We start from the raw sequence: 26173 nt of genomic DNA, 5'->3' as shown, positions 1-26173 counted from the left end.
TTTATCCCCTCATATTGCAACCATTTACCCATATTTCCTATATAGTATCCTCTAGGCTTACTGAACTCTCCCAACCCATATAAGGCCAATTGTTTGTTGGGTTTTTTTAAACAGACTAGTACCTATTGCATGAGACCAGTATGTAATCTATGAATAGCTCATTAATTTCAGCAGAGTAGCTTAAGGAATGAAGTATTAATGAAGTAAATAGCAATGTTTAATGATATGAGAGTAAACACATCTGCATTTACACAGACTGAAATAATACATTTCCAGCTAAGTATATTTCACCAATGAAAGGTTGGCCTGAAACAGAAATTCCATGAGCTAATAACGTGCTGCAGTTCATGGAAAACAACTTGATATTCCCCATGGTTAAATACTACACATAATGAAGATACAAGGCATGGAAGCCTAGTATTTGCATAAAATACGTTAGAAATTATAAACTCATTTCAGCTGCCTTAGACTTTTCAGATATTGAATCATTTTGGACAGTCCAACTTTCTTTTTTAATCAACACAGGATATTGTGCAGCGAGCTTCAAGAATGACATTTGTTTTGCTGGTTTAAGGACATGGGGAATCCTTCCATTCGCCTTTAACAGTAATGATAAATCCAGTGCTGTCAACAGATTTGCTATACCTGGCAAAGTGCAGATGAATAATGCTTTGATAAATAAAAGAGTTTTCTATTCCAGTAATAACAAAGTGAGTGATCTTGTTGAAAGGAAAAGCCTGGCAAATGTGAAGGGTTACACAGATGCTCCCCAAAGGCTCGTTCCCCAAACAGTTGTATTAACCCACAATAAAAGTAATCTTAACATTAAAAATAATTCCTAGTTTTATCTTTAAAATATGAGTATGTGAGTCCTTGTGCTCTACCTCAACAGACTGAAATGATTTAAGTGAAGGCAGAGTACATTCTTCTCTCTACTCTTTAGTTTTAGCTGAATGCCATTGCAACGCCCAGCAGTAACTCAGTGTGTGCCAAACATGAATATTTTTAAGCGTCATTTGAGTTTTAAAGGCTACAGTAAGTGATGGGAACACAATCGTCTTGGGAATCTACAAATAACTTTAAAAAAGCTCATAAATCTGGCTTTCATGGTTTGGTTTTCAACAGCTTTATGAAATATGTCAAAGCTTGAACACAGTGAGTTCGTTTTCCTTCAGCTTTCTTAGGATTGACTTTTCTCAATCTTTTTTTGATATGCTGCAGTGAGACAAATAAAATGGACTTGGCTTTAAAAAACCAGGCATCAGCAAATTACTTTTTAAAAAAAATTGCTTTGTTCTTTTAATTTTTTTTTTTTTTAGTATCAACAGAGGAAAAACATACCCTTTAAGTAGGGCAGCCTAAAGTATTCCCTCATCAACAAAAACATAAAATGCTTCTGTTCAGCACCCAATTCATTACAACATAACAGACCACATATTAGTGAAAAAGTGATGTATAATTAAAAGCCCTTTTTTTCTTAAATTGTTTAAAAAAGATGCATGGTAATGACTGAGCACAGCAGAAACCCAGAGAGTTGCATTCAGAAGTTACATGCAAACCTCTGTACTCACAGTGAAACACGTGCACTACAACAATAATTATCAGGGAATGGTTCGTTTTTCAAGTATGAACTAAAGGGTCAGTTGAAATTACATCAATGTTCAACATAGAAAAGTCTTTAAAACTGTCTGAGAACTACTGAAATAAACCCACTCAAAGAGATTACCTGGCATCACACAACTGGACGCCACTGCTGTGGAATGCCGCCAACTGCAAAACTAGACCAGGTTCAGGTTGCTTTCAGAAACTCCTGATAGAACTACTATCACAATCACTTCTGGTCTACAATTTCCCTGATTAGTACTCCTTGGCAGCAATACTTCTTTACATGTAATAACATCCCTTCTTCATTTAATCTATGTCACAAATTGGAGAAAAGATCCCCCAGGAAGTATGGAAAGCAAAGACATTTAATCCTCCAGCACTAAGAGGAGCAAGTGGAGCTGCCAGCACACACAGCAACCCCCCACCCCAGGTGTTTAAATATTTGACCAGGTGCTTTTTATCAATCACGTTTATAAATTACAATTACTCAAGAAAAGTTTCTTTGAGAGCAGCGCTTTCTTCATAGGTGCTAAACAAAGGACACGATTAACATTTTCTATTTGAAGATTCTTTTCATGAACTCTTGTACTTTTTAGCATGACAATAACATAAGATTACAGAAGAAAGAACTTTGACTATATTGTGACAGCAAGCTGGGATGGTCTTATATATAGCTGAGGGAGAACAATTTATGTTGTGAATACAGAGTAATTTTAAAGCTCTGAAAGTTGGTAGGTTAAAGGCAAAGTACTTGTCACTAAATGTATTCTCTTTGCTCTTCTTTTCTTTTTTTTTTAAACCAGAGCATTTTTCAAATGAATGATAAGCATTTGAAAAGGGCTTATTTTAATAAAGTGAAAAAATAATTCACAAACCACAGTGGTAAATTGTGCATGGTACCAAATGACACCCTTCTAAAAATAACTGATTCCAATATCTGTTTTGAGGAGTTGACGCTTATCAGCTTGTGAGCTAATACACCAAACACACTTACAGCACACTACCTCACTGCTTTCTTCTCAAGAGTCTACAGGAGGCAAAGTAGACACTGTGTCAGTAACCTTATCAAATGCTGAAAGAAAACAAAAGTCTAGCATTTGATCTCAGCTGTTGCTGCGAATAAGAAGCAGCCAGTTTAGAACAGAAGTCTTGTTTAGAACAGAAGTCTTGTTTAGAATATAATCTTACTCCTGATTAGGATTTCAAATGCATTTGGGATTTCAACATGTGATAACTTTTCCACTTTTTTCTTTTCTATCATTTCTAATTTAATTTTTTTAGTGACAAAGATAACAGAGCAATATTCATTTCACTTATCTGATATTTGCATTTGGTCTTGCAGGAACTATCTTAATGAAGATAAAATAAAAGGGTGACTCTACAGGCGAAGCTATTAAAGTGCAAATCTAAAGTGGCAGGAAGATTCACTGAAAAGTGAATCACCAGTTCACAGAAAAGTCCACTTCTGTTTACTGCAAATGTAATGGTGATCTTTTTAAAAACTTTTTTAAAAAAGAAATATTGTTATAAATTCCATATGGAGTTTGGTTTTGTTTTAAATTTGAGCTCACCAGCTATGACATGGTTAAATACAGAGAACTAGGCAGACTTATTATGGTACTGGACTTTCAGCAACTTCTCATGCTAGCTGGGCAAAGTTTGTAGGGTCAAACTGCTGACCCTGTCCTCCTTTCTGAGTTCCTTTCTTATATTCCTACCACTCTTCGTCTAAGAATGATGCAGGACAGAGAGGCTACTACTTTTTAGTCTATCTGGATTTTATCTGAAGTGCTTTAGTGAGAGCAGAAAGCCTTTTCAGGAGGCTATCACTGCATAAGCAAGCAGTTGCAGTTTAAAAACCAAAGGATACTCGGCAGGTACTGTATATACAATATGAGCAACTGGGTATTTGATCTTAGATGCAGGATAACTACTCCGAAGCACAGCAACAGTCATGGTCTTCAAGCAAAATTACTGGTTATTTTCTAGTTAAACAACTGGATAGCTTAGATAAAGTACAAATGCTCAATAACTCCTCTCCTACACACTAGTTTTCTAGTAAAAGTCTGTAAATAAATGTCTCTGGCTCTGTCCTAATCCAGAATTCCCACTAAAATCAGTGGGAATAAGGTGGGCATATCAGGATACAGCTTTAGCCCTATAACAATACAAACTACCATCATGTAACAGGAGGTACCGTTTGTGTGCATATGTACTATACTAAAGTATATACACTACTCAGAGGATGGGGAAAAAGAATCTGATCTAGCTAGTCCTGCATAAGGGCAAAGGTTTAAAAATGTCCTGCACACTCACTGGATCATGTGTCTATTCTTATTTTAAAATTCTATTAACTTCAAAATTTAGGAGCTGACACGATGGTTCTAATGCTACCCATGGAATTTTTTCTTAAAATGACATTATTGATTAAAGTGCTAATGCACTTATCCTTATGCTATGGACCAGTACTGGGAGAGCTACAAAGCTATCATTGCTCAGACTGTTGATGGAGAAAAGGAAAACTCACTGCACAACACTGCAGTACTCCTGGGGTTAAACAGTGGAACAGTAATGATGGGATCTGGAGGGAATTCAGTAAAATCCTTCTCACCTAAAGAAGGCCAGTGTCATACAGACTTTGAAGGAAGGGAAAAGCTGAGTCTTCTACACAGAAGATACGCACATAAACTCCCAAGTGCCTTTTAAAGATTTCACCGCTAAACAAAACTACATGGTATCATCGTGTTCTTCTCTGCTGTATAACAGACCTCTTATCAAAAACAAACATGGCAATTAAAAAATAAATAATCCCATACTAAACTTAAAACAGTAGTTTTATCAATTATCACCTTATCACAGATGATTACTGCTACAGTTTACAGTAAAGCTGAAATCAGGTGTGAGATGACTAGAAGAAGGAAAAATCACAGTATTTCGATTAAGCAAGCTCTACATTATTTCATAAATAAATACATCAGGTTTCTTATGCTCATTAAAAGCTGAATATATTCACTCAAGACACACTCCGGTTGTGCCAACATGATATACTCCCAAAGCATGCACATCAGGGTGACAGCTAAAAAGCAACAGAGAGCTTTGCACATAATCTAAAACTAAATCTGTATGTAATTTCCTTCCCTTTGTTAATTGAAGATTAAAACTAAATCAAGGGGAAACCTTCTATGAGACTACTTCCAACAACAGATGACTCAACTAGCACCTGAGAATTTGTTGTGCTTGTGTGTACTGAGGTTCTGAACTTCCTGTTTCAATAAAATACCAAACAAGTTGTGTTTCCTTTACAAATAAGCTATTACATCAAGCCCTGTTCCTATAATTTCAGTTTTTGTCCGGATTCCAACATTTTCTTTGGCAAATGTAGAAACATTCTAATTAAAGAGAAGAGAAAAACAAGCATCATTCATCATGGTAAGAATGAATGCTCAAGAGAACATCCTTACTGGTTACTTCGTTCATTCAGTTTAATTTGGCTTTTGAAGTGCACTTAATTATGGCATGAAGTTCTCTGAGCTGAAACACAGGTAACAGGGTTTTCACTAACAGTGTCTCATGAAAGCTATTAAAAGTAATAATCAATTCCCCTAATGCCATACAAACATAATACCATCTGTGTGAAGTGATTCAAAAACATTTTTGGAACACCAGAGTACTTGAAATACTCTATTCTGTACAGCAAAATTCACCTATTATTATAACTTGCTAGGTTCTTTAACATATCATTTGAAAAATCTTTTTTTTTAAACAGAAATGATCCTGTGTTTTCCTCAGCATTATCTATGAGATCAGAGTAACAAGAATCCTTTACAATGCCCTCTTTCCATAATTTTCACAGTTTCTGTTAATGTTTAGATTCCAGATGAAAGACCTCTGTCTACCTCATTTGCAATTACTATGACAAAGACAACTTCCCAGGAAAAGTTAAACACCAGACCTGCAAACACAACATAACGTAATCGTCTGGTTAAGTACAATACAGCCTAAATATTACAACATATATGGTTTCTTTCCTAAAGTTATTTAACTGCAGAATTGGAAGTGCTGATTCACCAAGGCAGAAGTTCAAACTTAAAATGACATTATAACAGGAGTTATAATTAATCAGACAAATGCTATTTTGGAGAAGTGAACTAACTATTGCTAAAAGATGTCCATGTGCACGTTATATCTTTGTGGAGAGCGCTGCTGCTTTTGCTTATAAACCAAAGGTAAGTTCTTAGGCAAATGCAGTTAAAACCCCAGTCGGCTGTTCAGGGTTGTGTTCTAGACAAATCTGGAATGCCATAGAAGAAACATGCACTGTAAATGGTTGAAGCCAGTAGAGGATGCTGAAGACTTCTGATAACAAAAATAGCCACTACCACGTCTGCAACATCCTCCAAAAAGAGCATGAAAATAGAAGTAGTCCAGTTAAAAAAATCCTGAACTTGAGAAAAAAGAGAAAGACCAAAGAAAAAACATTGTCTAATTGCATGTCAGATGAACTAATGTGTCTCCTTCAGGCATCTCCTACATAAGTAAGCAGCAACTAGCCCAATCCTCGCAGCACAGGGAATATGATGGGATCACACTATGCTACTGCTTCAAGGAGGCACATCTTTTGTTTTATAAGCATGTGCTGAGCCACACCGAAAACTCAATGGGATGGGACAAACAGGGCTTTCAATTATTTATGCCGTTCCTATATTACAGTTTTTCTCCTAAGCCACAATCAACTCAACTATATAATTTCACATGACAAAGTTTTGTGCAAAACTTCTTAACATCATTGTTGTTTACCTCCTTCATGTTAGCCTAAACCCAGAATTTCAATAATAATACTCAATAAAACCTGTAGAGTTTGACCTTGCTTTGTGTTGAAACTGCAGCTCTTTCAGGCACTTAAAACTTACCTCGTTTCAGGCAGGTATCTCTGAGGCTAAGCAAAACTTTTGGTAGACCACTAAAGTTTTAGGACAAGTTTTTCAGTTTTAACATGCTAGTGAGGATCCTTTTAAGCTGATTCTTAAATGTTTATTTCCTTTGATTTTAGGAAGTTAGTATTAAACCGAATTTTTACACTTTTCCCCTGGATTGTCCAAAATGTGTTAGTTTAAAAGATATTAATTAACAGTTACTGTTAAAACAGCCAACAAAATTCCACCTCATTCAGTCTACCCCTCAGGCAAACATACTCCCATTAAACTTCTCTCTCTACAATAGCTTTAAAAATAGTCATGCCATGCAGCAAAGACTATTGAAGGTCAGCAGAATCAGGCTGCCTGGAATCAGCTCCACAGGTGAAAGTCCCTCATGTCAACTATTGCCAGAGTCCTCTGCCTGAAATGAAGTTGATAAAGCCTCCAGGGTGCAAATAAATCTGGTAAAATGGAATATGGGTAAAGTGTGACCTTTCAGCCGGATCAGGAAAAGAAGGATGGAAATATTCTTCTGCAGATCAAAAGGTCCCTGGGGCAGACACTATCTTTTGTTTTGGATTTGTACAATGTGTTAAGATGCAAAGTCTGGTTTTATGTTCAGTGGAAAATAATGAAGAAATACTGCCTTTATAATAGTGATATACTGACTAGCAAAGTGAGGCCCTTTTTTGATTGCAGCCTCTGGGACCACCTTTAGGCAAATATTAAATAACAGTGTTTTTAAAAATTATGAATTTAGATGATCTTTTAAATAGTTCTGATAAGTAACTTCAATACACAAGACATAAATCATTGTAAGAAAAACATGACAGTGGAACTTCTTGTCTTTGAAAAAGCCTCCAAGGTCTACAACAGAATCTCATCAACACATAATAAATCACAAAACAGTAAGAACAAGAACATAAGTATGTCTATATAAAAATACATATACTTACAAGCACAATAAATCAAGAACAATGCAAAATAAATCAGCTGAAGTTGGAATTTGGTTCTGCAACTATCTTATGAATACATTTTAATTTTTTTTTTTTTTTTCCTGTGGTTGGAACAAAGGTACGGGACTTAGGAATCGAAGGAGCCTATTACAACTGTTATATCAGTGAAACTAAGGCTAACAGGACAGAATTGGCACAGGTTCATGGAGTATTTTCTTCATATTAGCTGTGAATTACTTCAGCCTTGATTATGGAGGACAGAATGCAGCAGTTAAGACCATACCTTAGACACGCTTATGAACGAGTCTGAGAAGAGGAGCTGTATCAGCTAAAATGTACATTCTAATGCTCTCAGGAGACGAGTAAGGCTGTAACTGAGAATTACATTCAGAAAAACACCGTATCAAGTCTGTAGGCCATGACCCTACACCGCAGACACCTTGTCCTGGACTTCAGTCTCATATGCTCTTGCAAGAATGTAACTAGAGTTGCAATGCAACCTTTTGCTTATGACTCAATGAAGAAACAGAGCAAGGAATCTCTTAAAAATAAGGGAACTTTAATGAAATCACTAAGATTCACTTTTGCTGGAACCATTGCATGACATTGTGTTTTGAGGGAGTCAGATTTATAACTAATTTATTGCCTGGATATAGTGTACTACAATTATGATAAACAAAAGCCAACAAGAGCATCTCAACAGCTGTCTCCACTAAAACCACTAGGCTAGAAATTTTTCTTTTCCAACATAAGATAGCTATAAACAGTCCCCACAAAGTTCCACCATCTTGTGCTTTCTTCGGCTATTCCATCTAGAACTACTGTTAAATAAATGTTAGTCCTGGTATTGAAAAAACCCCATGAAATGTGTCTGTGTCATATTATAATGATAAGTGCACATAATTCAACACATTTTTCCTCTTATAAAACAACGTTACTTGATACGCACATTTTACTGCGCTACATAGAAGTAGTTCTTTATGATTTCACCATTTAAATAAATGGAATGTATTTTGGACTGACAGCATTTTAACCATTACAGATAAACACTTCACATAAGCTTGATTTACTGTTATGCAATAAAATATACATAAACAATTTCCTTCTCCTATAACAAGTGTGGGGATCAACTGAGACAAAGCAGGATTTCTGAAGCTTTAGCTACATAGCTCCTGTGGGACTCCCAACAGCTTAACCAACAAAAAATCATTCATATGCAGGAGCCAGGAGGTTTTCTAGCACATACTGGTCTCATGAAACACTTATTCTTCCACTTTGTTCATATAAGGAAGATGGAACACTAATTCTTCTGTCACTACCATCCATACCTGCAATTTAACTTTCACTCATGAAAGGTTGAACACGTGCAGAGAAACCTTTTTTACTGAAGGATAAAAGTATTTAGACAGCAGTGACTGAAAACAACCATGATTTTCTAGGCATTAGGATAACATACATTACTTACCCTAGGAAAAAATATAGAAAAGCTAAAAGCTGATTATTATTAGCATCAAGCACTCTTGCAAAGTATACGTGACCATCTGCCAGCAAGCTTGTAATGAATCATGCAGGCAAACACAATCACAGTGTAATATCACCAGAAAAGCAAAAAAGGACAAAGGCACATAAACTTAACCAGGCTTTTGCTACCGTGGAAAAAAGACCAAAATAAAACTTTGATTGTGTTTTTATATGATAACACAGCTTCCTTAAATGCTGATTTTCTAGAAATGAAACATTACAGTTCAGACAATAAAGTAAAAGTAGAATGTGTTACAATTACAGCAAGCCAGAAATCTACCAAAAGTATATCAATAGAACAATATAAACCTCTATTTCTTCCTAGCAATGAATATTGGCTGCAGAGATGACTGGGCCCGGCTCTGTTCTTCTTAATATCTATACATTAAATTCAGCTTCCTTACTCCAGGTTTTGCTTGCTCTTCTGGTGCCTTGTTATCACAGTATTTCTCATGTAAGTTTATGGAAACACGTCCTAGTGTTTCTTCTCATTTAAGGATCATCTCCTCTCAAGAAACTTGGAACAAAACCCAAAAGCAAACAAACAAAAACTGCAGTTTTGGTTTATGAAATGTATTCTAAGTTTATATGCCGAGAAAAGTCTGGGCTGGAATCGGCCATCCTGTCAACACTTAGCGCCTTCGTTTAGCAAAAAATTTACATTCACTCATTTTTCATTTCCATGTTAGTCCAAACCAGTTGAATGCAGAGAGCAAACTGGTGGCATACATTAAAATTACAAACAAAGTAACTGATGAAAAGGTTTTGTGACCAAAGCGTAGCGAGGCATGGGGATCCTATTAGCGAGATCTGTGAGTCCATCGTGCTGTAAGCAAGGACTACAAAGTGGTAAAAAGGAATTACAGACACAGCCCGGAGAATCAGCTGTGTAGCTAAAACAGAGCTCTTTTTAGCAGCTAATTGGGGTGCTATTTGTAACTCATTACAGGACATGATCTTGTGCTCAAGTGCATAAATCTGGTACATCAGCCAGAGAAGCCACACAGGTAGGTGGGCATCCTTCCCAGAATGGGCTCCTGAGCAATAATCAGATGCCTCCATAAAATCCAGCAGGTTTCTGAAACTGTCTCATCTTGGCTGTTTTGTCTGAATATGCTACATATATCTGAATATGCTACGTACGTCTTAAAAAACATCTTTTGGATAAAGTTGGCCTTTTGACTCAGAATGCCTTTGTAAACTAACATTTAAAGGACACAGTCCACAAAAAACTTCGCTATGTCTTCCTCCTTCCAGTTTGAGCCAATTTCCCTGGTATGGAAGCAGGATGTACTTCAAGTTCTCATGTCTTCACTGGTAATAAAGGATAAAATTAGTGCCAGGCTCAACAATCTGTCTTTATTAAATAAAAATAGTCATTTGCATTCTCATCCTGAATATATAGAAGTTCCTTTCTTTCTTGTCTGTAGCAATGTGTCGAATGAATATAGGGATTATTCTGAGTTTCGCAGCTGTAACACAGACAACCTAACAGCAGTAGAATATTAGGCAGAGAAGCAGCATACGACCTGCAGAAAGCAATGGCCTGGTAGCACCTTCTTTGACCTAGTATTCAAAGAGAGACGATGCCAGGTGGGTGGTTTCTGCCATCTCTAGTAACATGGTTAATACTGAAAACATGATAAATGAAGGTAAATATTCTCAGGATTCCTTCTGTTAGATGAGGAGTTGAAGTGCTTAGAAAAAACTCCATATGCATTAGCCTGCACATTATAAAATTTCTACCTGCAGCCACCACAGTAAGTTTTAGTAAGTGAAACCTGTATGCAACTGTGGATGGTATTGTGCTCCTGTAGGCAGGACACCCAATTCCAATTTAATTCAAAGTTTTCAACAGTATCAAAGGTACTGAGAGGACTTGCTTCTCACTAGGTATAATGAACACATACATGCCAATAAAGAGGAGCTGAACAGTATTAGATGTATAAATAGATACAAGAAAAAAAGTCTCAAAAGCAACATCAAATCTGTAGACTATTATCAGTTTTTACATTCATATTTTGGAAATGTGAAGGAAAGATCTTACAATGAGACTTTCAGCGGAATTTACATGTCCAGGACTGCTAACTGAACTACCTAGAAATCAGGATTCTGGCTTCCAAAATCATGCTGAAAACAAAATTATGTTTTTTATTTATGTGCTGCCTTCTGTTGCCATTTTGCAGAGTAACATTTTCATGCTTCTGTAACCATGAGGAAAAGAATTATTTCCCCTAAATTTAAACTATTGTTTTTTTCTTAAATCTGATTAGTTCACAGTCCAGGATGTAACAGACCAAAATGGCTGAGTAACATAAGTACTGGCAACACTGGTATGCCCTCAAACAAGGTAACATTTGTTTTTTACCTCAAAACTGTTGAGAAAATTTATAACAGCTGCACTTCAGCTTTCAAATATAACCTACTCATGCACATAACTTATTAAAAGGCTCTTACGCTTTTCCATGCATATGGATCAGAGATACATTGTTACCTAAAGATGCAAAGGGGGACATACTAGGATTTTTGAAAGACTCGAAGCCTATGCTGAGTGTTACCTTTGAAAATCTGACTGTCATTCACTTAGGAACATTAAACATTTTAAAGTGTTAACCATGAAGCATTAAATAGACTAGAAAGTAGAGAATATATGACTATTCCAGCTCAGAGAAGTTGTTAAAAGTGGACCATAACAGCTGAGACTGGAGCAGAATATAAACATTAAAAACAGAATAAGGATTTAGTATCTCTCTGGTTTTGTTCTCCTGCCTGTATCTTTTCTTTCTGCTGGGCTTGGCAGATGTCCCACATAACAGGAGATGTCCTGTATTACACAGTCAGGTCTTGTGTCTCATATGAAAAGCATATGGGGCATGGCTTTCCACATATTTTCATAGAAACCAGGCTGTTTTTCAGATGCGTAGAAAATTGGAAAAATGACACAGTGCATACATGGATAAAACCTGCATGTACAGCAGATGCAGTAGCAGCTACAGTGTATTTGATGTCCACATGCAGAGCTGTTACACAGTCCCAAACTGTCCTGAATTCCAACATTTAGTATTTAGGACTCACAACTCTACTTTTATGAGAGAAGATTAACTAGGGGGGGAAAAAAAAAAAGACAAGATAAGAAACCTTCTCTCCCTTATTTCTAATTCTGAAAACCTTCATTTCTGTTTGTCTTCCATTCATTAAAATTACTTCATTCCCCCAGCTGTAATATGGGGCAATACTTACTAAACCATCTGCCACTTCATTTTTTGGAAACAGATGCCTCATTCTGACATGGAAGAGCCAGCAATAAGATGGAATTTGATGAATAAGCATTTATTGAATTTACGAACATTGAGAAATCAATGAGAGGGAACCAAGTTTCACTTACTGTAAAGCCTGATTCTCATTTGGACCAGCCATGAAAGCCAATATTTTAACTAGTGGTGACACCTCTTGAAAATACTTCCAATTGTTTGTTTAACTAGTCAAGTGAATGTTTGGTGAGAAATCTGTATCTTTAAAAAAAAATCCTCACTGTGTAAAGTTAATGCAAATGGCAACTGGTTGAGGATTCACACGTTCTGGTTTACTTTTAAAATACACTTGTATTTCAAATAAAGACAGTTCTTGGCCACTGTTCATGTCATTAACAGCTTTAAAAGCCTTGGGCCGTCCTCTGTGAGCAGACACAGGGTATCTGCAAATTATAATAATGAAGAACAGACCCACATTTTGTTTACTTCAGCAGCTTCTGACCATTGTGCATGCTAGACACATCAGAAAAAAGGTTCTGATTGATACTAGAAAAGCCTTCTAAATGAGAGGCCCACAGTTTGCCCTTAAAGCATCATTTTTTTCTCAGTCCTCCAGGCTATCAGTTTATTGAAATTGCTATCTTAAAAGTATGTGTTATTTTTCTTTATTGGGTGTACTCCAGTCTAAAATTGTGGGCCAGCAGTTAGGTAAGGGGTAGGTGAGTGCAGATTTTCCTCTACCCTATTGTAGAACCGGCAAGGTAAAATATATGAACACAAAGGAGCCCGCTTCACATAGAATAACTGTTCCAAACCAGAGTTTTTAAAAGTCAGAAAATAATCTGTCTCAAGTTACGAAAAACCAAGTGCAGTCTAATTGTGATGTAAACGTTGTGTCTTGTTATGTTGATGATGTCTATGAAGTGCATTTTTTACATTATTCATTGTAAACATGTTTAAATAAGTATTAAAAATCTGAAAACAAAAGTAGCAATTAAGCTATTGATAGTTGAGAATAATTTGTCTGGTTGTAAACATCTCAGCCAAGCAGATTCACATGTGAGCAATAATAGTCTATGAAGCACAGTCTCACTCTGCTGCTTTTAGTAATAGGACTAACTATATTCTTTTGCACACAACTGGTAGAATTAATAATATAAAATGAAGTTGTTCCACTATTGCAATGAAATCTAAAACCATAATAATTACCAATATTAAAACCACTGCTGCATTATATTGAAATAATTGTGTTTAGCAGTTTGCAGGCATTAATATTAGCTTGTGGCTGACAGTTTTAATTTCATGGCTGTGAGAAAATGCAAGAATTATTTCAAATACATTAATTATATTTTTATCATCTGAAGAGGGATATTTTTTCTATAAGCACTTTTCACATGGAGGTCCAACATAAACATTTTTCTTTCTTTCAGCAAAGTGATGAGGTTTAATGAGAGAAATTAAGAGATGAAAAAGCTCATTAGGTCACAATTCTTACTGCAGCCATTACAGGATTTTCCTTCACATATTTCAGTGTTTTGCCCATCTATATTAAATTACTCATGCAACAGGGATTCCACCACTTCTCATGAGAGGCGTTTCTACAGCCTCATAGATCTTAGCCTCAGAAAATATTTCTTTATACTTGGTATGAAATTAAAACAAAGTTTAGGCCATGACTCCTAACTGTTTCCCTACCTGCTGTAGTCCTGCCTGGAATACTTCACAGCTGGCTGAAAACTCAGTCCATTGCTAGCCCATCCTTCCTCGCCATGGGCTGCAATGGGGTTCCAGAACAGGCACTTCTTAAACATTTCAACTGACGTTTACCAAAGGTATAGTGCTCTTACCCTGGAAAAATGTGCCTACAGCATAAAAGAATTCTCTTTCCAGGCTGAATAAGCTATTTAGACCCAATTTCTCGGTGGACTGTATTTTAATCAATTCATAGTCCAAGTGAATCTGTTATTGAAAGAGATGAGAGTCAAAACAATAAAGTTTGGATATAATAATCTGAAAATTGCAATAAAATGAAAAAATACTGCTAATATACTAACAACAGCACTTTAAGTTGAGAGAAAGAAATGTGTCTGAAATCTGGAATAACCATAACTTCTTTCAGTAAGCGAAACAAGAACTTTTAGCAAAAGTTAAGAAATCAGATGGTTTTATCCTCAGTTCTCACCACCTTCTGCAGAAAAGTGGTTTGGAAAAGGGTCCCAGCCTTCCAGTGCCATTTACATCCGTGAGGATTTTATAGTAAGAATGAAGCCAGCATTTCTGCTGTCTAGTGAACTTCATGACATTCATTTTGCCCAACTTGTGGTGCTTTCATCTAAGCTTGTTACTCAAGAGTCCCCTTCTGATCAACAGAAATGTCTGACGCTACAAGGAAGTCTTGGGTGACCTGATCGTTGTATTTAATCAAAGACGGCCACCTTGACTCCTGTCGTAGTTTAAGCCCAGCCGGTAACAAAGCACCACGAAGCCGCTCGCTTACTCCTCCCCCCTGGCCCCAGTGGGATGAGGAGAAAATATAAAGAAAGGCTCGTGGGTCGAGACAAGGACAGGGAGGGATCACTCACCACTTATGGTCACGGGCAAGAGACAGGTTCAACTTGGGGAAGAAACAAAATCAATTTAATTTACTACCAATCAAATCAAAACAAGGATATTGAGAAGTAAAACTAAACCTTAAAACAACTTTCCCGCACCCTGCCCTCCTTCCCGGCTCAGCCCCACTCCCTAATTCTCTCCCTCCTCCCCCCGGCGGCGCAGGGGGACGGGGAATGGGGGTTGGGGTCGGTTCCTCACACCTTGTCTCTGCCGCTCCTTCCTCCTCAGGGGGAGGACTCCTCACTCGTCCCCTGCTCCACCGTGGGGTCCCTCCCACGGGAGACAGTCCTTCCCGAACTGCTCCAACGTGAGTCCTTCCCACGGGCTGCAGTCCTCCAGGCACAGCCTGCTCCAGCGCGGGCTTTCCCCTGGAGTCCCGGCCATCCTGGGGGGCATCCATCCCCCTGCTCCGGCGTGGGCTCCTCTCTCCCCGGGCTGCAGGTGGGCATCTGCTCCCCCGCTCCCCTCCGTGGGCTGGGGGGGGACAGCCTGCCGTCTGGTCTCCCCACGGGCTGCGGGGGCATCCCCTCCTCCCCCGCTCCTCCTCCCCTCCTTCCTCACTCCCCTCGTATCCGCACAGGGGTTCCTCTCCCATCCCGATCCCCCCACTCACTGCAGGTTCCCCTTCTCAAGGCTGTTCTCCCAGAGGCGCTACCGCCGTCGCTGACGGGCTCGGCCTGGGCCAGCGGCGGGTCCGACGTGGAGCCGGGGAAGCTTCTGGCAGCTTCTCACAGGAGCCGGCCCTGCGGCCCCTCCCCTGCTACCAAAAACCCCGCCACACAAACCCAAACCAACAGCCTATGCAAGGATACAGTCTTCATTAATATAAGAGGAAAATATTCTAAACTGTCTGAGTTAGGAGATACTCTTCTAATTGTCATGGCATCATCTAGTAAATATTGTAACTTTACTGGATGCATTTTTGTTCTTGAAAATGATACTTGAGTGGGCGAACAGGCAAAGGAAGGCAGAAATTAGTAGAATAATATCAGCTGATCATTAATTTGATGAATTAGATATAGTTATTTATGTTTAAGAAAAATGCTATTCACTGGACATTGCCATTAATAACATCCCACAGGCTACAGCCAAAGCAGTAACAAATGATAATATATCATTTAACACTAAAGGTGAAGCCTTATTAGTTGTTTGATCACAGATTTGACTGAAGATATTGACTTAAAAAGCAAGTGAGAACATACAACTACAAGCAAGACCTTCTATAATCAAGATTAAACTGAAGCTAGTAAGCTAAGATTGAACTGTTTGATATGATTTGTAAATCTAAGTCAGTCTGGCTGTAGCTAGCCTGAATGGGGATTCGCGGTCAAACAATATAGACATCAGCAATGACGGTCTGAATTTCCTATACATGTCTTTCTAGTGGGACAAAAGAAAGATTTTCAAATATTTGAATTTCCTCTGTGTAGTGAAACTACTAAAGTAATAATTCAGATTTAGATAAAGACCAGTACGAGGATTTTCTAATTGGTTTGTGTTGGGAAGAAAATATACCATTTTAATGATAGGATACTCAGAAGAGATTTGATCTTCTGTACACATTCCACTGGAGATGGAGGATTATCTTTCTAGCAAATGATTTATTTGGAGAGATAAAGAACTCAGCCAGTTACTGAGCCAGTGAGGTACTTATGTTAATATTTACACAGCAATAGGAGTTTTGCTAGATGGTCATACGGAGGCAAGGAGTCCAAGCTCAAAGGAGTCCTAATCTTAATACAAGTACGCAGGTAATCTTTCTCCTGTCCCATCATGGGTTCTGATGCCACGCTAACCAGGGAAAAAAATACTGTAGTTCCTTCCTTTGCTCATACAGCAGTAAGACCAACAATAAAAAGAATGCCCAGTTTTTTGTGGTAGAATCAGCAGGAGGGTGGGCACTGTTTTTGAGAACTATTACTGAACTATGTTTATTAGTATTGAAAAAAGCAAGGATTTAGCTTTATGGAGTGCAAAAATAGTTTGCAGTTGTTCTCTCCTCTTCAAATTACACATCCATAATACAGTTCAACAAATATGAATATATGAAAATATGCTGCAAATATTTTTCTTGCACTCTCCATAAAAAGGTTAGTGTATGTACTGTATTTTTTTCTTGAGGGAAACAGATGTCAGGAACTAGGTACCTTACTGTTGCCATAAATGTCCTCTCTCTCTCTGAAAGCTTTGTTTATTCCTCTTACACAGTTTCTCACTTCCTTTTCATTCTCTCTTTGACATCAGTTTATCTTTGAATTCAGATTCTTAACTTGAACATGCTCTTCGGAAGTATGACATGCTGTTATTATCAAATAAGTGTGCTATTACCAGATGAGAGAACCTTCCGCTAACCTGAATGACTGCATACAAGAGGAAGGGTTTAAATCACATGGACTGAGGTTATTTGTAGGGCTAGATTACTGTCAACTGCTTAGACATTTTAAAAATACATTCCTTTAAACAAACGGCATATGCATTTTTCTTTAAGATGTCAGTAAGGCAGATTTCTCATTTTCCAAAAGCCTTCTGGATTCTTTCACAGTCTGCTGCCTTTTCACATCAACATAATAAAACGTTCACATTACACAACAAAAGTCAAAACCTTACATAAAGGTTTTAGGCTTAAATTATCCAAATGCACAAAACTGTAATTAAAAAGACATTTTTCAAAGGGCATATAAACAGTATATGAGCATGTAGAGTAAGACTATCTGTTAATTTTTTCACTGTAACTCAATAACAAAGAGTAAATATACATGTGCTATAGAAACAATTTTTAAAAACTGGTTTTAAAGGCCTCGTTAGAGCTAGTTGCTACACATAGCACGCAAGTTATTTCATTCAGTTTCAAACCAATGGTAACCTGTTTAAAAAAGTGCTGTATTATGTTTTGCCCAGTGTAGGAGGTAGACAGGGCACAGCACTTAACACTGTCAAAGACATTCAGCAGTCCAACTGTAAGATCCTTAACATTAGCTGTAATTTCCATGTTAGTTTTGAACTCATGCTGTTTGAGTTTAAGATGTAATTACACTTGTTACCAGCTAAAGTTTGCTGTCACCACGTAACTCCGAAAAGAATGAGCACAGCCTTTAGGCACCATAGCCAAACAATATAAAAATGTTAAGGAGGAAGGACGTACAGCAACTATTCTTCGTAATCCTGGGACTCACTTCCTACTTCTGTATGTGGATGATTTATCTTTCAAAGATTTAGAATAACATTCAGTATTAAAAAACAGTCACAGTGAAAGAAAATACCAGCTGTCCTACAAATAGGAACTTCATTAATGCATTGTGAGAATCTTCTTAGAAATTTGCATACGTTATTTGTATAGATAACAGTTCTATAGATATTTGTGTATTCTACTTTAGATATCCCTTGAAAATTTGGATTGATAAAGGAAATCACTATAAAAGTAATGAAACAGTAAAAACGGAGAACATTTTGCATTTAAGGTGGTTTTGGAATGTGGAAATGATAATGACAGGAATTTCAAAAAACATTCATTCATGTTATCGTTGTTGCTCAAGGTGTGATACCACAAAGTCCCGATCTAAATTAACATGACCAATTATATTTTAGGTGTGGTGGCTACAACATACTAAGCCTATACACATATAAGTATGTATATATGTAAGTATATAATTTATTTTAATGTTAATATAATTTCAGTCAAAAAGCCTTGAGCAGATGTTATATAACAAAAGTGGGATATCAAAATAAGTCTATAAGTGGAAGATATGGTCACGTTAAATGTCAGATTAACTGAGAAAAGACATCCCAAGTATAACCAAGACAGTCCAAGAAAGCCAATCCAGCTAGTGCCTGCAAAGTAAGCAATGAAGCTGATATATTTGGTAGGAGAGGTGCTGAATTTAGACCTTCCAAAAATGAAAACCAATTAGAAGCAATTAAGTAGATAGTCTACTTGTGTGAAGCTCTGGCAGTTGTCTAACAATTCTTATGAAAATAAAGTTGAATGTAATTTCCTAAGAGAGGCAGAACTAATATAATAAGCTTTATAAGCAAGTCACATTTCAAGTGTTACAGAGGAACCAGACAGAATGTGTTGATAATGAGGATCACTATAGGAATTTGAGAGACATTAATAAATGCACAGCATCAAAAAAAGGAGAAAATAAATGCCAAAGGAATATGAACATAACTTGCAGATTATAGATTTAAATGCATTGAAGGATGGTGGCAGTATCAACTGTGAAAGAGAAAAAGGGGCTAGCATGCAAGCATTGCTGAGGGAAGATACAAAGTCTGGTTTTGGCCACATTATGCTTCCACTAATGGCGTGACATCCACAAAAAATACCATGTACTGAAATGATGGATTGGATGCTACAAGGCAAGATGGGAACAAACAGACTGAGTCACCAAGACAGAGTGGTAACTGAAATTTTTAGGGGATCAGATTGTTGACCTCTTGTCCCTTCAGCAAAAGTACAATGTGAGAATTACTGGATAAATACCCTCCCTTGGAAGGAAGGGCACTCGAAGGAGACGTGAGGGAACGTCAGAGACGGAACATAGAGATGACTCTGAATTCACAAGATGTTACACCAGATGTTCTGAGTGATTAGAAATAAGCAGCAGCTGAGAAAGTGAGGGGAATCCTGAGATTTTGTTAAAGAAGTCATGAGAGACCGGTGGAGAAGTTCAGACTGAATAACAAGGATAATAGGCAGATGGTGGGGAAAGGAGGAACGATTGGTAAGATATTACCATCAATTTTAGAAGTGCTAAAGAACTGAACCATGGGTCTTGATGAAAACAATTTGTTTTGCCTTGTCAGAAAACATAATAATCTGGCACTCCTGCCTTTCAAAGAGAGTGTAAGATCTCAAAACAGATTAAGATTTTCAGCAGACTAAAAATCTAGTAGGCTCCAAGATCCTGTTCTCTGTTTTTTAAGTTACGAGTTCATGAGTCTTGTCCTTGTTGACATTTGTTCCTGAGAAACATGCTAAAATCCTATCACTCCCAGTGAAAGAAAATATTTTGAAGCCAGCAAATGGAACTACCATAAACTAATATTAAAGTACCAGGAACCAAAGGTGGGGACTTAACATTGAGTGTCAAAATGTGAGGAATATAAATACCAGGAATATATGAAATACTTCATTAATTTATTCCAAGTTTCAGATAATTTTTCGTCTCAGATTTGAAGTTCCATATTCTCACACTACAGCATTTTCATTTATATACAAAGATCAAATATCCCTATAAGGATGCAGCACCAAACCCTACTTGTTTACGTTGTTCTGCTTTTATTTTGCACATATTTCATTACGTATTTTTCCCTTGCTAAAACAAGAAAACTGCTGAAATGAGAACTCGCTTATCTACTAAATCAACATCTTGAAAGTTTTAGGTGGCAAAGTCTGCAGATAGCGGACTAAAGCCAAGTCAACATTTTCTTACATTACCTAAAAAACTTTTATGCTTCCTTTTCTATCAGAGATCTCACAAGATCTCTGTATTTGCCTGTCAAACAGAAGCTGTGCAGCTGTAAGTAAAATGATAATTGGAAAGATAATGTTAGTGGTATTCAGGCATCCCTCTCAAAGCAGCTTAGTCATATGCCGTATGGAATAAAAACTGGATTGGCTGAGTAAGGGAATTTACTGTTTCCCAGGAAAGGAAATTGCCTGCAACACATCTGGCAAAACGTTCTAAATGTTTGGTTTTGACAAAATATACATTTCAGCTCTTCTTATAAGGTGAGTTCTGTAGAGTGGGTATCTTCTTTCTAAAAAGGGAAAGATCTAATTTGTACTTTAAATATACCAAGCCACCATTTGCTATTTTATGTCAAGTACTGTATACACTCCACTATAAAGCAAGCAGGAAATCACAGGCTAAGCAGCTATATTTCAGTTTGCAGAATAAATGTCCCACTCCATATCGACAGCAGAAATAAAAGATGAAGAGAAAAAAGAACATGACAAAAACACCGGGAGGAAGCAACTGGTCTGAATTACAACTTTTTACTCAATTTCATACTGGCATATATAAGATTCCATGCCAAATTATTTACATTCCTTCCTACTTCAACACGTCTAACAATGAGATGTTCCTTCTCATAATTGACAGGAGACAGATCTTCTCTGTCATTCAGTTTTTCTGGAATAAGCCCTGCCCTGTGCTGCGAGCAGACTTGTTATTATGCCTCTGAGGCTCAGTAAAAAGGCTGTATTCAGGCATCTTCCTTCCTCCTCCTCAGTTTTCAAGGACAAAAATGTATTTAACTCGCCTTACTTTTCACACCAGTTTTCTAAATTTAGCTGTTACTACTTTCTTTCCCCCTGAACTCTGACTGGCTTTGACTCCCTGGGGAAGCAGAGAAGACCACTTCCTCCTCCACAGCTGGGAAAGCTGCTCCCAAAGGGATAGAAAGGGTGAAGGATCACAATGAAATGCTCCAAAAGATGCACCATCCTGTAGTGAAGGGTTAAAGGCATGTATATTTATTTTGTTGGCAAGGTGAACGCTCACTAACTTTCTTGGGCAGTGGGAAAGAGCACTTCATTAAAGCAGTATGAGTCTGTTGGACCCAGATGGGGCAACAGCAAAATCCTCCCTCAGTTATGTGTGTGTGTGCGTGTTGGGGGTTGTATTTCAGTTATTGCCCCTACAGCCTGGAAGTATCAAGGAAAAGCTGGAGAACCTCAAGGTGTTACTCCAAGAGCTAGATGAGAAGCACAGCCGAGGAGCTAACTGGTGGTGCCTGCTGTGCTGGTAAGGGTTTGCCATTAGTCATTTGTTGTCACTTCTCAGAATACCTGCACTTTCCATACTTTTTCCTGGAACTGCTGACAGCTGCCATAGCAACTGGCCATTCGTTCATTCAGTCATTCAAAAAAACCCAACACTCCAAACTAAAAAAAAACAACCCCCAAAAACCCCAACCCAAAAAACCCCCAAACCACAAAAAACCCCAACCCAGCCAAAAAACCCAGTAAAAGGTGAACTAGTTTCTCTTTCCAGTATTCATACAACCACAGTTCTCCCTAGTGGAGGTCCAAGATACAGCAAGCCTTGTCAGGCAGCCTCCAAGTTCAGTTTTGTTCCTGGCCCCACTACGGCTCAACGGCCTCCCGGGGTCACGCACGGGCCTTTTCTAAAGGAAAACAGACTCCACTTCAGACCCTTAGAGACACTCCAGCCTCTCCTCAAAACCCCACCAAAACCGAGCTGCCAGATTATGTTGGTGATCTGACTCACTGGTGTGGCATACAGGTGGCAAGCTTCATAGCAATTCAAAACCTATTGATTTAATCAAGCCTCTCATGGAGATCCCGTCTAATGAATTCTCCACATCCCTTAAATCTTGTCTTTTATATATGTACAGTCCCTTGAGTAGAGGTCTAATAATTAAAAAGAAAACTTCTAAAAGACTACACTGGTCAGGCTCACCTTTACCTTTAACATCTAACTAAAGAATTAAAAAAATCCATGCAAATATACTCAGAAAAATTAAGATTATCCTCCAGTTCTTCCTCATTAGGAGACAGATACTTTCAGGGCTGGAGCAATCTTACTTTCGGCACTACTCTATTGAGGGCCCTGTATTTTTGGGGCTAGCTGTGAGAGCAAAAGCAAGAAGGGGACAGACTGATTTAAAGACAAGTACAAGTCATAATAGGAAATTCTCATTTAATTTAGCAAATTAATTAGAAATACTCAAATAACAGAAAATACTGAATTTGAATGTCTGGTTAGATACCCAGAAAAGCTTCACACAGTCTAGTGTATAAATCTAAACCTACATGCTGTCTTCATTGGATAACAGCAGGTTTCTCAACTACCTTGCAAAAAACTGTTATTCACATGGAATTAAACAGTCTTTCAAAGACTTCAATACATCAAAAAGTAGAAATCAGTATCCAAAAAGCTTTTGCAATTTCATTAACAATGCAGGTAGTTGTCACATTAATTTGCTTTGCTATTGCAATACAAAGTTGAAGGGATGGAGAATGCATAATTTATATGCCAAACCCTCCAAATATGTACATTTTGTAGCATATAATCTTGACTGTAATGCAAGTTACAAACATATTCCTCCATTTCCTCTGGCTGGAAGGATGAACAATGGCAGATGAATACTCCACAGGGAAAAAAATCTGACAAATTAGTTCCGCAGGTCAAAGTCCAAGTATAATTAGAATCTTTCTGGAAGTCTCCAGAATTGAATTCTAGAGATTTTCCTTTCTGGAGGTAACTATGTAGTATGTAAAGAAGTCCCAACAGCTTCCAACAATGTAAGGCATGCATTTTAGCTGCTACAACTATTTTTGACAGCCCCTGAACACAACTTCCACGATTTAAAAAGTAAAAGCCACATTAACACACTCTGTGAAATATAGCAAGTTGTGTAAGAAAGTCTGTCCTAAGAGATCCCGAGGCACGCTGGGATTCTCCTCATATGAGAGAAACTTTGGTCTGTAATTCATGTTAGCTTGCCTAGCATGGTATTCCCTTTGTTTATTTTAATTAAGAAAAATCTATAGCTTCCAGATCCAGACCTAGCAAAACTCTCAGGCAGTTTGTCTTCAGGAGTCAGCATCCTAGCGTGCTGGTTTCAAGAAGACATTTTCTAAAACAGAGAAGTAATCTTCTCCAAAATTTCAGTGGAAGCAACTCTTTCCCAGGCTTTGGTAAGTTGGTTAGTAATTTTCCGCTTTTTCAAGTTCACCGATCACTGCAGAGAACATGGGAGTGGGAAGTAGGGGGAAGCTCCTTTTTACTCTTACATATAAGTTTCAAATACTTACTTTATTAGAGTTTCCCTCACCTTTTACAGGTGTTTCCTACTTCCAAGGGCACAGAATTGGGCTAGCAAGAGCTGATGGGGTAACTGCTATTCAGCCATGCCTTACTGCCACTGCCTCTGGATAGTTATTGCCTCTTCCAGTCCCAGCTGACTTGTGATTTGTAACTCTTGTTAAGCTTAGCACTTCCAAAGTTAGCCATTTAACACAGACCAAAAAAGCCTTAAAAAAAAAAAAAAAAAGCTTGAAAACACTTAACTCTTGAAAGGCATGCCAAAAAAAGAGTATTTGTCTCGGAGATTCAGTAAAATACAAAGTCCGTGTTCAGCTGAAAACTTGTAATTAACCCCCCTCTCTTGTTCTCTCTGCAAGGACATGCCCAAGCCTGCTTTTGTACGCTTAGGACAGGGTCTTTTGCTGTAATTACACAATGCGTTGAACACAAACGAAATTACATCTTGGTTCACCACGTTTAAAAAAATAAAAATTCTTTAAGAAGAACAAACAAGCCCAGGAACTTGGGGTTTTTTGGGGAGGGGACGGTGTCGAGAAAGGATTACCACCACGAATAATTTCGAAGCCTAGTCGGAGGCTATCGGAACTGATCGCTCTGTCTAGGAAACTCTCCATCAGAGCCGTGCTGCTGGAATTCGCCGGGCTCCCGCGGCGGCCGGCTCCTCCCCGGGCTTTCCTCCGCTCCGCTCCGCTCCGCGCAGCCCGGCGGAGCGCTCGGCCCCCAGCCCGCTTGGCGAATGCCCCCCCCCCCCGCCCTCCGGGCAGGCGCTGGCGGAGCCGGGGGGGCGGAGCAGCCCCGCTCCCCATGCCTGCCCGCTCTTATCAACTTCTGCTAGGAGGGACGGGGAGCGGCTGAGCCGGGGAGGCAGCCCGTCGCACCGGGGCAGGGGCGAGCGGGGAAAAAAAAAAAGAGCCTCGCGCCCGGGGGCCGGGGGCTAGTCCTTCCCGCATCTGACAGCTCGGGGCTCGGGGCGGGCGGGGGGAGACGCCGGCCCGTTCCCGGTTCGCCAGCAGGGCAGCGCAAGGCGGCCAGTCCCCCCGCCGGCTCCGCCGGGCCCATGGCAGCGGGGCGCTGCCGCCCGGCGCACGGTCACTAGGGCCGGCTCTGGCGGAGGGCGCGGAGGCGCTCTCGGGGCCGCCGGGCTCCCGCCGGAATTAAAATGCAGCTGACTGTTTACTTCTTCTGGGGCTGCGGCGTCTTCTTAGCTTCGGGATACAACTCCTTCAGTAAGAGCGTGGAGACGATAGGCAAGAAGCAGTACCAGGTTCAGCACGGGTCGTGCAGCTACACCTTCCTGCTGCCCGAGGCGGACAACTGCCGCTCCGCCGCTTCCTACGTGTCCAACGCGGTGCAGAGGGATGCGCCTCTAGATTACGACGATTCAGTCCAGAGACTGCAACTACTCGAAAACATCATGGAAAACAACACTCAGTGGCTGATGAAGGTAGGATAATACCGTTTCCATTCCAAAAATCTCGTTCGCTACATCCCGCCACCAATTTCATTGCGGTTTGGTTTGGTTTTTTTTTTTTTTTTGCTTTTTCTTCTAACGGTTCCCAAATTCACAAAATGCGTTATCTACCTGAGCCAAATCTCTGAACTGCCTTTCAATCAAAAAGTTGTTTTGCAGCCTGAGGACACAATTTTACTGATGAGAAAGGAACAGAGAACTGCACTGGACTGCAGAGCTCGTGCTTTAAAGTTTGTCATTACATTTGAGCTGCTTGGACAAATAGCAATTACACACGCAGGCAGACTGCGAGCACGTCTGAAATTTCTGACGTGAAAGAACCAGCTACTAATTTGTAATTTATAACTGACAGGGGCTATTTTACCTCTGTTTAAAGACTGTAGAATGTACCTTTTTCTGAGGCATGTGGGAAAAATGTTATCTGAAAGATGATTTCAAAACCCGCGTGCAGAAATTAACATATTAAGCCCCACTGGTAAAGAATTGTAATTCTAAGCAAAGACTGCAAGTCTGACTTGTACTGAAATTAGCCTAGTGAAGTGATAGCATTTCAAGAAAGTTCATTAGCGGATATCCTTTGCATCCTGTAACATTTCCACTCAAACATACAATATTCAAGGGAAAAATATACTGGAAAAGGTGTTGCAGATGCCACGTAGCTTCCTTTAATGCAACTCCATTGCAACTAAGGGAAAATGACACGTTTATTGCCAAAGTGGCAACATTTGTAAAATTAGACCTGAAACAGCAGAAAAAAATTTCATACCGCATATATTCTTAATATTACTGGGGAATAAACCTGATCACTAGTCCACATTTTTATAGGAACTCATTTGATTCTAAATGCTATACAGTTCAATGGATTTTGATTTAATCAACCTTTATTTCACGGGTACCTGAAAAACCGTGATAGTATAGTTTAATTGCATAGCAAATTTACGAGTGTTTATGTTTCATACCAAGATGCCTATCTTCCAAGCAATAAATATTTTGAGGATGTAACTGAGCTGTTGACACAGTATCTCCAAGTAAGTGTTCC

The 26173-nt window shown here is 38.7% G+C and overlaps 2 protein-coding genes across 6 annotated transcripts in view; one reads left to right on the top strand and one right to left on the bottom strand.

Moving 5' to 3' along the window:
- The window catches only part of MCPH1 (microcephalin 1), a 129438-nt gene that overhangs the window by 11404 nt on the left and 91861 nt on the right, over positions 1-26173 (bottom strand). The window lies entirely within an intron of this gene.
- Positions 24753-26173, top strand: part of ANGPT2 (angiopoietin 2) — a 43533-nt gene continuing 42112 nt past the window's right edge. Inside the window, exon 1 of one of the 2 annotated variants that reach the window (XM_030037529.1) lies at positions 24753-25107. In XM_030037529.1, coding sequence (XP_029893389.1) covers positions 24823-25107 — 285 coding nt within the window. In that variant the 5' untranslated portion in view covers positions 24753-24822. The remainder of the gene's footprint in view (positions 25108-26173) is intronic. The other variant, XM_030037530.1, reaches the window with a different exon arrangement.

This window comes from Aquila chrysaetos, chromosome 15 (genome assembly GCF_900496995.4).
Source record: "Aquila chrysaetos chrysaetos chromosome 15, bAquChr1.4, whole genome shotgun sequence".
Classification (NCBI taxonomy): Eukaryota; Metazoa; Chordata; class Aves; order Accipitriformes; family Accipitridae; genus Aquila; species Aquila chrysaetos.
The sequence above is the reverse complement of the archived record's forward strand: the minus strand, read 5'-3'. Positions and strand labels throughout refer to the sequence as shown.